General features: G+C 39.6%; 1 protein-coding gene and 1 non-coding gene across 5 annotated transcripts in view; one reads left to right on the top strand and one right to left on the bottom strand.

The window, feature by feature from the left end:
• Cog5 (component of oligomeric golgi complex 5) overlaps window positions 1-13,888 on the top strand; it is a 305,629-nt gene that overhangs the window by 129,168 nt on the left and 162,573 nt on the right. For all 4 annotated transcript variants that reach the window (XM_031357459.1, XM_031357460.1, XM_031357458.1 and 1 more), the window contains exon 7: window positions 1,020-1,150. In XM_031357459.1, coding sequence (XP_031213319.1) covers window positions 1,020-1,150 — 131 coding nt within the window. The remainder of the gene's footprint in view (window positions 1-1,019; window positions 1,151-13,888) is intronic.
• LOC116081366 lies at window positions 10,478-10,582 on the bottom strand. Its single transcript, XR_004114855.1, has one exon. It is a non-coding gene; the product is annotated as a small nucleolar RNA U13 (small nucleolar RNA).

A 13,888-nucleotide genomic window follows, 5' to 3' on the forward strand; every position in this document is an offset into this window, starting at 1 on the left:
AGGTAGGCCCTCCACTTTCAGGGAAGGGGCAGAGGAGGACGATGAACCCCCTCTGTCACTCTGAAGCTGAGAGGATCGTGTCCCTGCCGCCCTGCGGCTCCCCTGGGAGTCGTGGGGCCTGTCGGCTGGCTGCTCAGGTCTCAGAAACTCACCCAAGAGAAAATGGTGGATCCCGCCCGGGTCTCTGGCCTAAGGCGCCTCCGGGCTGGCTGCTCCAGTCTCAGAACCTCACCCGAGAGAAAATGGTGGATGCCGCCTGGGTCTCTGGCCTAAGGCGCTCTCTGGAGGCAGGCCCTCCACTTGCAGGGAAGGGGCAGAGGAGGACACTGAACCTCCCCTGTCACTCCGGGCTGGCTGCTCAGGTCTCAGAAACTCACCCGAGAGAAAATGGTGAATCCCGCCTGGGTCTCTGGCCTAAGGCCTATAGTCATTCTTATTGTGAAAGTTTGTGTGTAATAATTTTTCCACTTTTTTTCATTTGGTAACATAATATTCTTCTGGTCTGTACACTCATGTAAATGGTAAATACTAAGGTTATTGGTGTGAATTCTTTCTTTCAATGCTTTGCTACACAGAACAATTTTTGAAACTGTAGGTGGAGCTTAAGAAATTTCTGTGAGTATCAGGATATTTACTTAAATTAAAATAGAATCTGGGGCTCTTGCACAGACATGCAGCCCCAGCATTTCGAGACAGAGGAAGGATTAAATAATAGATATTTGGGAATTGTCGTGTTTTAGACTATTGGATTTAAAAAGGATCCTGGTGGTGGTAGTGCTTGGGAGGCAGAGGCAGGTGAATCTCTGTGAGATCCAGGACTGCCTGGTCTACAGATGGAGATCCATGACATCCAGGGATACACAGAGAAACCTTGTCTCAAAAGAACCAATGAGAGAAGGAGGGGAGGGGAGGAACTGACTTTTGCAAATCCATAGTCTTTTTGAATAAGTTGTATGTGTTGTTTTGATTCTTTAGTTCTTACTTGATCTTGACTATTAAATTGTATTTTTTTTTTTAAGATTATCTTTCTCAAGGAATAGATCTTTCTGGAATAGAAGTAATAGAGAATGATCTACTCTTTATTGCAAGAGCTCGACTTGAAGTAGAAAATCAAGCTAAGCGTCTGCTGGAGCAAGGTGTGGAGACCCAGGTAATAAATGTGGAGAGACTGTTGGGATATAGATGCACATTCAGTTTTGGGTTCAAGGTCATACATAGGTGAGTTTTATCACAAAGGAGCTGTGTTACAGAGTAGAGCATGTTTAAATACAGGGAAACAACATATCTTTATGTATTCAATTCTGAAATACACCCAACTGTATAACATAAGTATACATAAGTATTCTACTGTATAACATAAGTAAAGTACATTTTTATGTGATGTTCACACACACACACACACACACACACACACACACACACCCCTGTGGAGCTTTCCAGTGTTGTCTGAGGTATATTTCAACAATATAGTAAGGTTAGTAGTACTATCTTTACATGTTATTTAGATGATGAAACAGTTTGACGAATTTGTAGAGATCATAAGGTAGTAAATGAAATGGTTTGAATCCACGTAGTTTTTATTAGTTAAATTTATACTTAGACAACTTGTGTATATGTACAACACATACTGATCTCTCACCTCCAGCTCCTTTTTACCAATCTTTTTCTCACATTCATGTCTTGGTTTTGCTTTGGGTCTGAGATTAATCAGGTTGGCCATGTGTTTGGAGCTGTCTATTTGAAGGTCATGCACTTAGTAGTGGGTTTACAAGTAAAGACAGTGACTTCTTCTATCCATGAGTAACCAGTAGTTCAGTGGTAGGGTAGGCCTTAGACTGGTTGTTGATAGGACTGCTCTTGTGAGGCGCAGTGTGGGTGATGTGCATGGATGACTACAGCGGTTGGGTCTAGTCTGCAGGAGGCCAGTTTCTGATAATTGACATTTTCTTTAACTCTAGAATTTCAACAGGAGTTCTATATTTGTACCATCACCCTTCACCCCTTCTAACTCAATTGTCTACTCCCTCTCAAATTCATGACCTCTAAATATTATTGCTATATGCAACGTGCTTGCATGTGTGTGCATTCAAACCTATTGAATCCATTTAGCATTGCTTCTATATACATGAATTTAGAAACTGTTAGGGAGCTCATTCCTGAAGAAAATTGATTTTCCTTTCTCAACAGCCATTGGTTATCTGTAGCTCTTTATTTAGGACTAGGGACATATTCAATTTCCCATTTCCAAACTGTCACGACAAGTGGCATTATCAAAATGCAGGTCTTGTTTAGGCAGCATTATTGTTGAGCATTGATGGATGCAGATTCTCTGTTGTGTCTCTGAAATACTGTCTAGTAGTAGGTTTTCTGGTTGTCTGGCTCTTAGAATCATTCTGCCTCTGATTCTGTGATTTTCCCTGAGTCTTAGGTGTAGGGTTGTGCTGTAGCTGTATTGTTTGGGGCTGTGCTCTTTTGTACACAGGAATCTTCAGGCTTTCCCCTTCCAACAGGAAAGATAACTAAAGTTTCTCCCAAGTAAGAGGAAAAGCTAATCTGCTATTGGAACTCTTTATAACTTCTAAGCCTATAATCCAGTACTTAGAAGCGTGAGACAGGAGGATCTTGAGTTTGAGTTGAGCTTGAGCTACATGTTTTGAGATAGCCAAAGTTATACAATAAGATGCTGTCTCAAAAGACTAAAACTAGAGCCCAAAATAAAGCATATACTTTTATATGAATGTTACTAATTGTTTTGTTGGCTTAATTTTTTTTTTTTAAGACAGTGTCCAAGACTGGCCTAGAACTCCTAAACATCTGTCTCAGCCTCCCATCTGTTGTGATTTCAGAGATGGCCAAGGTCCCAGGTTTGCTGTTGTTCACTATGTAGCTACATCCTCATCTCCTTACAATCAAGGTTTTAGAAAGAACAGACTGTTGATGCTGTCAGTCTTTCTGACCTCTCATGTAGCTGCACGGTTCCTCTCTTGTGGTCTCTATTGTATTTTTTTTTTTTAACCCAAGATGAAAATGGATTAACCTCTGAAACTGTAAGCAAACCCTCATGTAAATGTTTTCTTTGATAAGAGTTGCTGTGGCCATGCTGTCTCTTCACTACAATAGAACAGTGACTATGACAGAGGGAAGACTAGTGAGAAAGGAAGAATCTAAAGTAGTAATTGAGAACTTGGGAAACTGAGTTAGCCCATGAGTACCAACTCTAGAGAAGTTTCTCTACAAGAACAGGAGGAGTAGCTGCACTAAGGTCCTCTGCCTCCCAGCAGTTACCTCGGTGACATTACTGATAATTCCATCATCTCTGCCAAGCTGAAAGGAGATGTGGAATTAACACAGAGAGCCAGGTCTAAGGAGGATGGAAGAGACATGCAACTAAATTCAGAAAGACATGATTCCATAGACACAGAATCAGCTTACAGTAAACTCTGTGAGCTGAACCCCACTGTCAGCATGAGCACGGCAGGGCACTATTACTTTAGAACAATTATCTTGGAGGCTGAATTGGTCTCAGTGTGGTGTGCCTGTCTAAATTCATGTTGAAATACTAATCTTTAAGGCGATAGAATAGGGCTGTCTGAGAGGTGACAAGGACGGAACACTCATTCCAGGGCACATGAGTCCTTAGGTGCACATTTGCTCCTCCCACCATATAAATACACAAAGAGAGGATATCATCTGCAGAGTGGGAAGTTAAGAGCTCACCAGACACCCAGTTGCCGGCATTGCCATTTTCAGTTTATCAATCTCCTGAATTCTTTTGCTTGCAAGTCACCCTGTGTATAGTTTTCTTATCACAGCCCAATACAGACACAGCAAACTAAATTATAGACAAAAGGATACCTAATACATCTAAATAAGACAGATAAATTTGGTGTTAGTAGCTAGTGTCATTAAAACATGTTCTGCAAAGAGACAATACTGCCCTTCATTGAGCAGTACCCAAACTCTGAATCATGCTGAATTACAACAAAATGCAAGGTCCTAGCTTCTGTGTTTCTGAGATTCATGCAGATAACTACCCATGAAGTCAAACAGGTGTGAGGATCCAGCCCAGGAATCCATATGCTCCCCACACAGTCACCACACTGTGTGCACCACTGTCCTCATCTTTGTAACCAAATTTCACTGATTGAACACAGGCTTTGGCTACAAAATGAGAACTATTTAGTTTAATCTCTTTTGATTAACTTTATACAATAGGAACATAATAAAACTATTAATATTTAAGGAATAGCAGTTTCTTAATATTAGTTCCCCTTTCATTTTATATGAATTTAAAAACTGAAGCAAAATAAAAATTTGAATCTATTAAAATGTATGTATGTATATATATATATAATTGAACAATTTATTAACCTAGAAAAAAAGCTTAAAATAATTTTTAAGCCCAGAATTTCTTAAATAAAAATTTCTTTAGAAAAATATTAAAATTGAAGTACTAATTGAAAATAGTACTTCAATTTTAAAAACCTTGACATTTATTACTATGCTAGAATTTGGTTTGCCTGTCAATTCTTCTATAGTAAAATATTAAGAATTACAAAAACTAAAGCTATACAGAGACATATAGTCATAACTCAGTATCCACAAGGTACTGCCTCCTCTCCTACCAGGTCCTAACAAAAGTTCAGGGATGCCCATGCCTGTGTATAAAGTAAGGTAGGACTTGACAACACACACAAATTCTTCAATAGACTCATTATCTTCATTTAACTCTTTATGCCTGATGCAATATAAATAGGGGATATATTGTCCTGCGTAGCAAATAATCATGGGCTGTCTATACATGTTGAAGTACAGATATAACCATCACATGCATAGCTTTACAGCACTCCTCAGAAGAGACAAAACTAAGTCAAGCTCAATGCTGTGCACATACATAGTGCAATTGCATCCACCTGTGAACAAATAATGATATTTGCAGAAAAATGAATGGAACCAGAGACCATATATTTAGTGAAATAAGTCAGACTCAGAGAAATGAGTATCAGGTTTTCTCTTATATGCAGACTGTAGATTTAAAATTAGAGATGTATATGCATCAGGTTTTCTCTTATATGCAGACTGTAGATTTAAAATTAGAGATGTATATGCATGCATTTATTTGTTTGTATAGATATGTCTGTATGGTATAGAAGAAACTCAAAGTAATAGAATTGATGTTAATAGATTTTCTTTTTTATTTTATGTGTATGCTTGCTTAGTCTGCATATATGCCCATGCACCATGTGTGACTGGTACCAACAGGAGCCAGAAGAAGGCATCACATCCCCTATAACTGGAGTAACAGATGGTTGTGAGCCACCATGGGGGTGCTGGGAATCAAACTCAGGTCCTCCGGAAGAGAAGCTAGTATTCTTAAGGTTTATTTATTTATTGTTATTTATGTGAGTACAGTGCAGCTGTCTTCAGACACACACTGACTAGTAGAGTGCGTTGGATCCTATTACAGATGGTTGCGAGCCACCATGTGGTTGCTGGGAATTGAACTCAGGACCTCTATAAGAGTAGTCAGTGCTCTTAAATGCTGAGCCATCTCTCTAGCCCTGAGAAGCCAATATTCTTAACCACTGACCCATTTCTCTAGCTCCATAAATAGGTTTTCTTAGGAGACACTAAGTCATACAAAGTAAAATTTAGCTAAGGGAATACTTCCCCATCACCCAAAGACACCCAAAAGATAAGCAGTCTGCAGCTAGGCCTGTTAAGAGATAAGGGAAATTAAGGATGCTAGGATGTAAATGTCTTTTCACCAGGATCCACTAGCCGTTAGTCCCATCCCCAAAGAACATGCCTCTGGCAGCTCAAGTGGTCAGTGCAAAATCACAGCCAATGTTAAGACCTGGGCTGCCATAAAGCCTCCCAGTTTTCTTCCTAGGAAAAAGGTAATTATGCCAAATGAGCAAGAAGACCCTAGGTAACAATTTTTGAAAAGAATTAAACTGGGTGTATCTAGAAAATATTCTGGCTTTGTCTTTGCTGTGAAAATCTCTCATCTCTCCAAGTGACCACACCAAAAGTATCCTGTCTCTATTTAAATTGTTCAAACTAACCTGGGGCTAGAACCTAAAAGAGATTTAAGGATGACAGCATATGTGGAATGCCTAAAGCTAAGGTGTATCTAAGTTAGTGAGATCACCTATCTAAGGCTGGCTTTTCTTTGGGCATCAGCTACCACCAGCAGCATGCTCCCTCAATCCCACTATTGTAAAGAACTTTTCCTTTATGAATCTCTACGTGTGGAAAGTTATTTCTCACTGGGAAGGTATGCTGTTTCTATTACACATATTTAAATGTAGGAAATAAAATTATAAACAGGACTGTGAGGGAAGAAGAAGAGAGACTTCAGAGTAACAAAGAACTAGCAGTTGCCTCTGTCCAGTCAGTCCAGACGAGCCACTATAGGAAGAGAAGATTTGCTTAACAGGAAAATGAAAAGAGCTCCAGAAACTCACAAAGCTCACATTGCTCACCTTAAAAGTACAGAGGAAGAGATGGGTGATGCAACAGAAGGAAGGCAGGCACTAGATACAACTATAGCTGCACTGCCCCCAGGCACAGGGGAACATGCAGAAGCCTTAACCAAAACGTAAGACTGCAGGCATACCCATAGCATAAGGCCAGGCTCATACAAGCTCAAATCCAACTGTAGTTTTAGTGAGACAATGATTCCTCTAGCAGATGGGTTGGCACCTAGGAGGTCCTTTACTGCAGAACTGGTAGGGACTTGTTGGCACCATCTTGAGAAAGAAAATACTGTTATAAACTGAACTACCGGAAGGGCTGAGAAAAGGAAACAGGCACAAATCTAGGAGACTGAATTAAATTTCTCACAATTGTAGAGTAAAATAAAGTACCAGGGAGCAACTGTGAAGGGAGTGGGGGCAGGATCCCAAGCAAAGTAAAAAGAAAAGCTGCTGGAAGCTTAGCTCAAGCAGAAGCAGCACGTACGCATGCCCTTGCTAACCAGAAGCAAGTCTCTAGATTAACATTGCAGTTCGATAGTCCTATCCGAAACCAGGTAAAAACACATGAGAACTATTGGCCAGTTTCCCTGATGAACTGAGGTATAAAATTTCTCAACAAAATATTTATAATTCAAATTCAGGACCACACTAAGAACACCATAAACTATGACCAAATTGCTTTCATACCAAGGATATGAGGCTATTTCAATATAGGAAAAAATCAATAAATATAACATCATATCGACTTAAACCCAAAATCACACAGTCATTTCAACAGACACGGAAAGACCTTTCCTATATTACAACATCCTTCATAAAAGCCCCGAAGGAACTAGGAACCAGAAGAACATACCTAAATATAAAAAGGACTACACATTATAAGTCTGTATTAAATATGATAAATGGAGAAAAGCTATAACAGGAACAAGGGTGCTATGCTCTCCACTGTTACTCAATACAGTGCTCAAAGTGTTAGCTAAGGCAGCAAGAGGAAGCACTAAAAGGATACAAGTAGGAAAGAAAGGAGTATTCCTATTTTCAGATGACATGGTTCCATACTTAAAAGACTCTTAAGATGCCAGGAAAACACTCTTAGACTTGATACATACTTTCAGCAGAGGAATGGGATACCAAATTAACATGGAAATATCAATAGCTTTTCTGTAGGCCAGTAACAAACTTGCTAAGAAAGAGTTCAAAAAATCTTTTCATTTGAGTGTCAAAAAATGTCAAAAAATAAAACATCTGTGAATGCATCTAGCCAAGGCAATAAAAGACTTCTACAATAAAACCTCAAAACACTAAGGTGGATCAATGAAGGAATAAAGAGAGAAAAAAAGAAAGAAAGGAAGAAAGAAAGAAAGAAAGGAAGGAAGGAAGGAAGGAAGGAAGAAAAGAAGGGAGGAAGATACTAGAGGATAGAAAGACTTCCCAAGCTCGTGGATTAGATCTAATACAATCCCCATCAAAATTCCAATTTCATTCTTTACAGAACGAGAAAAAAGAACCCTAAGCAGCAAAAGCAGTGTTGCAGATGTCCCTGCCTTTGATCTCAAACTGTGAAGTCTCTAAGGGAAGGCATGCCAAGAGATAGACACAAGCAAGGACTGTGAAAGAGACCTTAGGAGCGCAGCAGAAACAACACATGGGCTTAGATAACACTGAACAGTTAAGCTCTAAACTTTATCCCACCCACAGACAGAGTAAAGGGTACTTAAGAAGAAATACAAACAGCACAGGTATTAGAAAGTGTGTCCAGCATCCTCTGCCTCAGGGCCCTGCCATTAAGTATTGGAATTCCATCTTGCCTCTGTCAGAAAAACTATCGTAAGGCAACAGATGACAATAAGTACTGGCAAGTTTGTAGGGAAGCTTATACACATGGATGGTAGAAATACAAATTTATTTAGCCACTCACTATAGAAATCATTGTGGCAGTTCCTCAAAAAATTAATTAGTTAATAAATTAAGTCCAACTACCCATGCACCAGCTCTAACATTTCGTGGTACATCTCAGAATGACTGTAGTGAAACATGAACATTCATGTTTATTGTTTCTCCATTCACAACAGCTAAGGAACTGAACCAGTTTAGTTCTCCATCAATAGAGAAATAGAAAGAAAATGTGACCTTTTTATACAAATTTTACCTTTGAAGAATTAAATATTTGCATAAAATGAGAGGAAGTGTACGGATATCATTATGTTAGACTAAGCCAGAATCTGAAGAATACATACCATGTTTTCTCTCAAGGGCAAAACTAGGATGCAGGAAGTAGCTATAGGGTATGAAACTACAAGGGAACTAATAAGAGGGGAGGAAAGAAGGGAGCTTAGGGTGTGGGGATGGGGAGAAAGATAGGGTACGGAGTACATGTGACTGAAAGCAGAAGGGAGGATGTGGCGCTCCGGATGAGAATGGTCCCAACCAGCTCATAGATTTCAAAACTTGGTCCCAGCTGGTGAACTTCGTTCCCAGCTTGGGAAGGATTAGAAGGTGTAGACTTTTTAGACAAGGTTTATCACTGAGGACTTGAGACTTCAAATGTCCACACTAGGGTCTCTACTGCTGCCTGTGGATCAGATGTGAGTCCTCAGCTCCAGAGCAATGCCGGCATGTTATCATGCTCCTACCATGACTGGCATAAGACTCTAGCCCTTTGGAACTCTGAGCTCCAAATTAAAGGCTGTCTTCTATAAGTTGTTTTAGAGATGGTATCTCTTTACAGCAATAGAACAGTAGCTAAGACAGAAGACAGTTTGGTAGGGTGATGGTGAGTCTGTAAAGGGGAATAGAAGTGCACTGGGAAGAGAGATATATAAAAACAAAGCATAATGAGGATGAAAATACCACCAGCTAGCTGCTTACTTCATATGCTTCCTTTAAAATCAATTAAGAAAAAACAGAGGGTACTGGCATGAACTATGCTGGGAAAGCAGAAGAGGAAACTCACTGGTAAGAAAGGAGATCAGCAGGAAGGGGAGGGGAGAAGAGAGAAGTAAGGTGGGAGAACAAAAACAAAAGCATCAGGAAGATCTGCAGCTTTGTAGACTAACCAAACAAGTAATTATAAAAGTTCTATAAAAAAAAGTCAGCCTATACTTGAGGTTAATGTGGAATTTCTTAACTATTTGTCTAAGAAGTATTATTATACAACTGTCCTTTAAATACTTAGACTGCAATCTACCATTTTATTAGATTACTTATTTAACGAATATTTTACTGAGCAAATCAGAAAAAAGAAAGACAGAAAAAATATAGTTCTAGTTCTTAGTGAACCTCAACTAAGTCAGTTCACCATAAATACATGTATTTTAATAAAGAATACTAGGTTTTTCTTTTTAATTTTTAAAATTACTTTTAAATGTATTTTGCCTGTGTGAATGCTACTTATGTGTTAACTTGACTACATATGGAATTAACTAAAACTCCAAAAATGGATGGCATACCTATGAGGGAATTTTTGCTTAGTTTGAAGTAGAAAGATTCACTCTTAATCCAGATCTTTGAGATAGGAAGATGTGCCTTTAATTTGGGCCACACCCACTGGAAGCCTATGTAAAGACATGGAAGAAGGATACTTTCCTCTAGCCTCCTTAGGAACTCCACCCCTTCACTGGCCCAAGAGTCTACTTCTTTAGGATTCCAGCATATACGGAAGACTAGTTGAGACATCCAACCCCAAGGACTGAGCAACTACTGGATTTTTGGACTTTCTGTTCTCAACCAGCCTCTGTTGGATTAGCTGGACCACAGCCCACAAGTCATTCTGATAAATCTCCTTTCTATATGTAGAGAGAGATTCTTTCTATATATTCTACTACTCTAGAGAGCCCTGACTAGTACAATCAGTGTAGGAGTATGCACGTATTCAAAGAGGCCATAAATGGGCATCAGAACACATAGGGCTAGAGTTACTTGTAGTTGTTGAGCTGCTTGATATGGGTGACAGGAATTGAACTCAGGACCTCTCCAGCTCAATTTTTTTTTTTTCACGTCAGACGGGTAATGTGCCCACATCGTAACAAGGTTTATGGGCGGCACATGTCACGCAGAGAGCGTGAATACCCAATCATTATGCTTTATGAACCAGAAAGGATCTCCAGCTCAATTTTTAAAAAATACTTATTTTACTTTATGATTTTTGGGTATTTTGCCTGCTTATATGTCTGTGTACTACATTCATTGCCCTCAGATGTCAGAAGAGGGTACAAATCCCCTGAAACTGGAGTTATAGATGATTGTGATTACCATGTAGGTTCTGGTCATCAAACCTGGCTCCTTTAGAAGAGCAACTAGTTCTCTGCTTCACTGAGTTGTCTCTCCAACCACTCATTTCTTTTTCTTTTTTTCTTTGCTTAAGTGCGTGGCTGTAACCCTAAAACAGAGGTCCTCAACACTGCAAAAGAACCAGATATGGCTTCCTAGTGGTCAAGAGAAACACTAGAGATTATAGAATAAATACAAAACAAAACAGTGGATGAGTTGGAGCACCAGATGTACTGAAAAAGGACTACTAAGAATTAAATATAGGCCAAATAAATATGGTATGTGCAGGGAATCAAAGGCTATCATAGTAAGCTTAACCTGGACATATAGAAAAATGATAAAATCATATGGAAGTAGGATACAGGATTTCTTAGAAGCAACCCATTGGGAAATTCTAGGTACTAAATGGAGATGAGAGCATGCTGGCGGCAGCATGGATATTAAAGGCAGTCTAGATGTTAATAGAAAGCTGCTGTGGTAATCCAGGTAAGAAAGCAAAGAGTAAAGACTGAGAGCACAGTCATTTAAATTAACTGATGGGAGAATTGTGGTTCCCTGTGTGCTTTTGTACATAAGTTTTACTAGAGCACTGCCAAGCTCATTTGTCTGCCGACTGTCCAAGGCTGTGCCCCATGATACAACAGCAGGAGGCAATATTTATGATGGAAATAGCATGGCCCATCAAGTCTCCAGCTTAGGATTTGGCTTTTTACACTAGTTCTGATATTAGCTGATTGCCAAGTTTCATATGTGAGTGACATACCTGTAACAGCTACAAAATGCAGGAAAAGATACATGTGATGACTCCAGGGTGTGTGTGTGCGGGGGGTGGCACTCACACACATGCATACAGTTAGGGCATGGGGCAGGAGAGGTTGTTTAATTCCCTGGAGCTAGAGTTATACGTGGTTGTTGTCTAACATGGATTCTGAGATCCAAACTAGGGTGGTCCACAAAAGGAGCAAGCACTCTATGACTCACTTTTACTATTCTTAGTTTCAGGATCGTTGCAGTGTATACTTGGAACAATGCAGGTGACCATTTGAGTGATCTTGCCTGGCATCTAGTCTACCTTCCTATAAGGAAGCATTGGCTATGGAGTCCACAAGGGAGTCTATTTGTAGTAAGAATTTCAGACACCACTGTGGTTCTAGTGATTAAGCACCTTTGGGGCATTCAGAAGGCAGAGGATGAATTCCATAGCTCTGCTGTTTCTATGGTTGGTCATGGAGGTGTGTGGATTTTCCTGCATTAGAGCTAACTGGCTCTAATATCCATTTTTATCTTGTTGAATGTTGAATGGAAGAACAGAGAACATTAGTTTCAAAGGTCAAGGTTGTGTGAAGCTGTTAATTACTGAAAAAGAGCCCAAACATCGGGAAATTCCCTGACACTACTACAAGCAGTCAATTCTGTACAGTACAGCAGCTGCAGACTCCCAGTGTCCCAGGTGACTAACATACAGGTCTCTGTAACATAACTCTGTAACAAACAGAACAAAATCTAAAGTAACCATACAACTTTTACCCTGAACCCTCCCTCTAAAGTCCTCTAATAAATATCTGACCACTACATTTTGCTAAGTAGATTCTGTTTTTTATAAGCAAATACTAACCAATATGAGTAATCTGATTATATGTATACATATAGATCTAGAGTTTTAAAAATGGGTCTGGGATTCAGACAGAGATTTGAAAGCAGTCAATAGGAGGGAATGTCTGAGTTCTCCAGCAGAACCACTTAGAATAAAGAGACCAAAGAGGTAGAAGGCTTCAGCATTAAGGAGGTGAAGAGACATTGTCAAGAAGGAATAACTCATAAAGCAGTGTCAAGAAGAAAGTAAAATGGAAATCAAGAAATACATGAAAGATTAGGAGTTACAAGGAAGCTGAAATAATCAAAGTCCAGAAATTTGAGAGAAGCAAAAATGGTCAAGTGTTGGGAAATCTGGAGGTTATTCCTCCATAACTGAAAGAGCTGTTGTAAATAAATTTGTGTTGTTCATAAGCAGCCCAGCTTCTCTCCCCAGCTCCTCCACTCAGCAGTAGAAAGGGACTAAGGCAATAGTCATTCCTTTTGTTGTGTGTCATTGCCAGAAATGACTGCTCAGACATGTGCGTAAGCCAACAGATCTTTACTAGCTGTCCTGTGACTACGTGGGTACTAAGAATCTGAGTGTAGCACAGAACCTTTCTTGGGATAATCAGCAAAACAAACAAACAAACAAAAAATGCTAAACATGTTCTGGGTTGACAAGAACAGGTAGCTAGAAGCAGAACCATGGAAACCAAAAGGCAAGGTTAGTACATTTATAGTTCATTTCTCAGAACTATGGGCTTTGATGGGTTTGGTCTTGTTTTCATTTTAACAGGCGGTGTTACCTATGTGCTTAGTTTTACAGCCTGAATGGCACGGAGTCAGTTGTGCTAAGGTCTAGGGACCTCATAAGGTCTGGAGCCATGCTATACTTTCTTTTCAAACATTTTATTTTTTTAGTAAATGTGCATAAACAATTTGATCTTAATTTTGTTTTTCTTTAGTCAATTGTTCAGTATCCATGTTTAGGTTTATATAGCTTGCTAGCATTACTAAATCATTACTGTACCATTTCTATTTTCTTTTTTTTTTAAAGATTTATTTTATTTTATTTATTTTATGTGTATGAGTACAGATGGTTGTGAGCCATCATGTGTGTGGCAGCTGGGAATTGAACTCCGGCCCCGCTTGTTTGCTTGTTCCAGTGTTATTCACTGTAGCTGTCTTCAGAGGCACCAGAAGAGGGTGTCAGATCTCATTACGGGTGGTTGTGAGCCACCATGTGGTTGCTGGGATCCTAAATCAGGGCCTTCAGGGAAGAGCGGTCAGTGCTCTTACCCGCTGAGCCATCTCGCCAGCCCCCTAACTTCTTTTTTTTTTTTTTTTTTTTTTTTTTGGTTTTTCGAGACAGGGTTTCTCTGTGTAGCCCTGGCTATCATGGAACTCACTCTGTAGATCAGGCTGGCCTCAAACTCAGAAATCTGCCTGCCTCTGCCTCTCAAGTACTGGGATTAAAGACATGTGCCACCACACCCAGCCATTTCTATTTTCAAAAATCATAAATCTTGGAGGTAAATATAAACTGTTATGTCTAAGTATAA

This window comes from Mastomys coucha, unplaced genomic scaffold (assembly GCF_008632895.1).
Source record: "Mastomys coucha isolate ucsf_1 unplaced genomic scaffold, UCSF_Mcou_1 pScaffold6, whole genome shotgun sequence".
Taxonomy (NCBI): domain Eukaryota; kingdom Metazoa; phylum Chordata; class Mammalia; order Rodentia; family Muridae; genus Mastomys; species Mastomys coucha.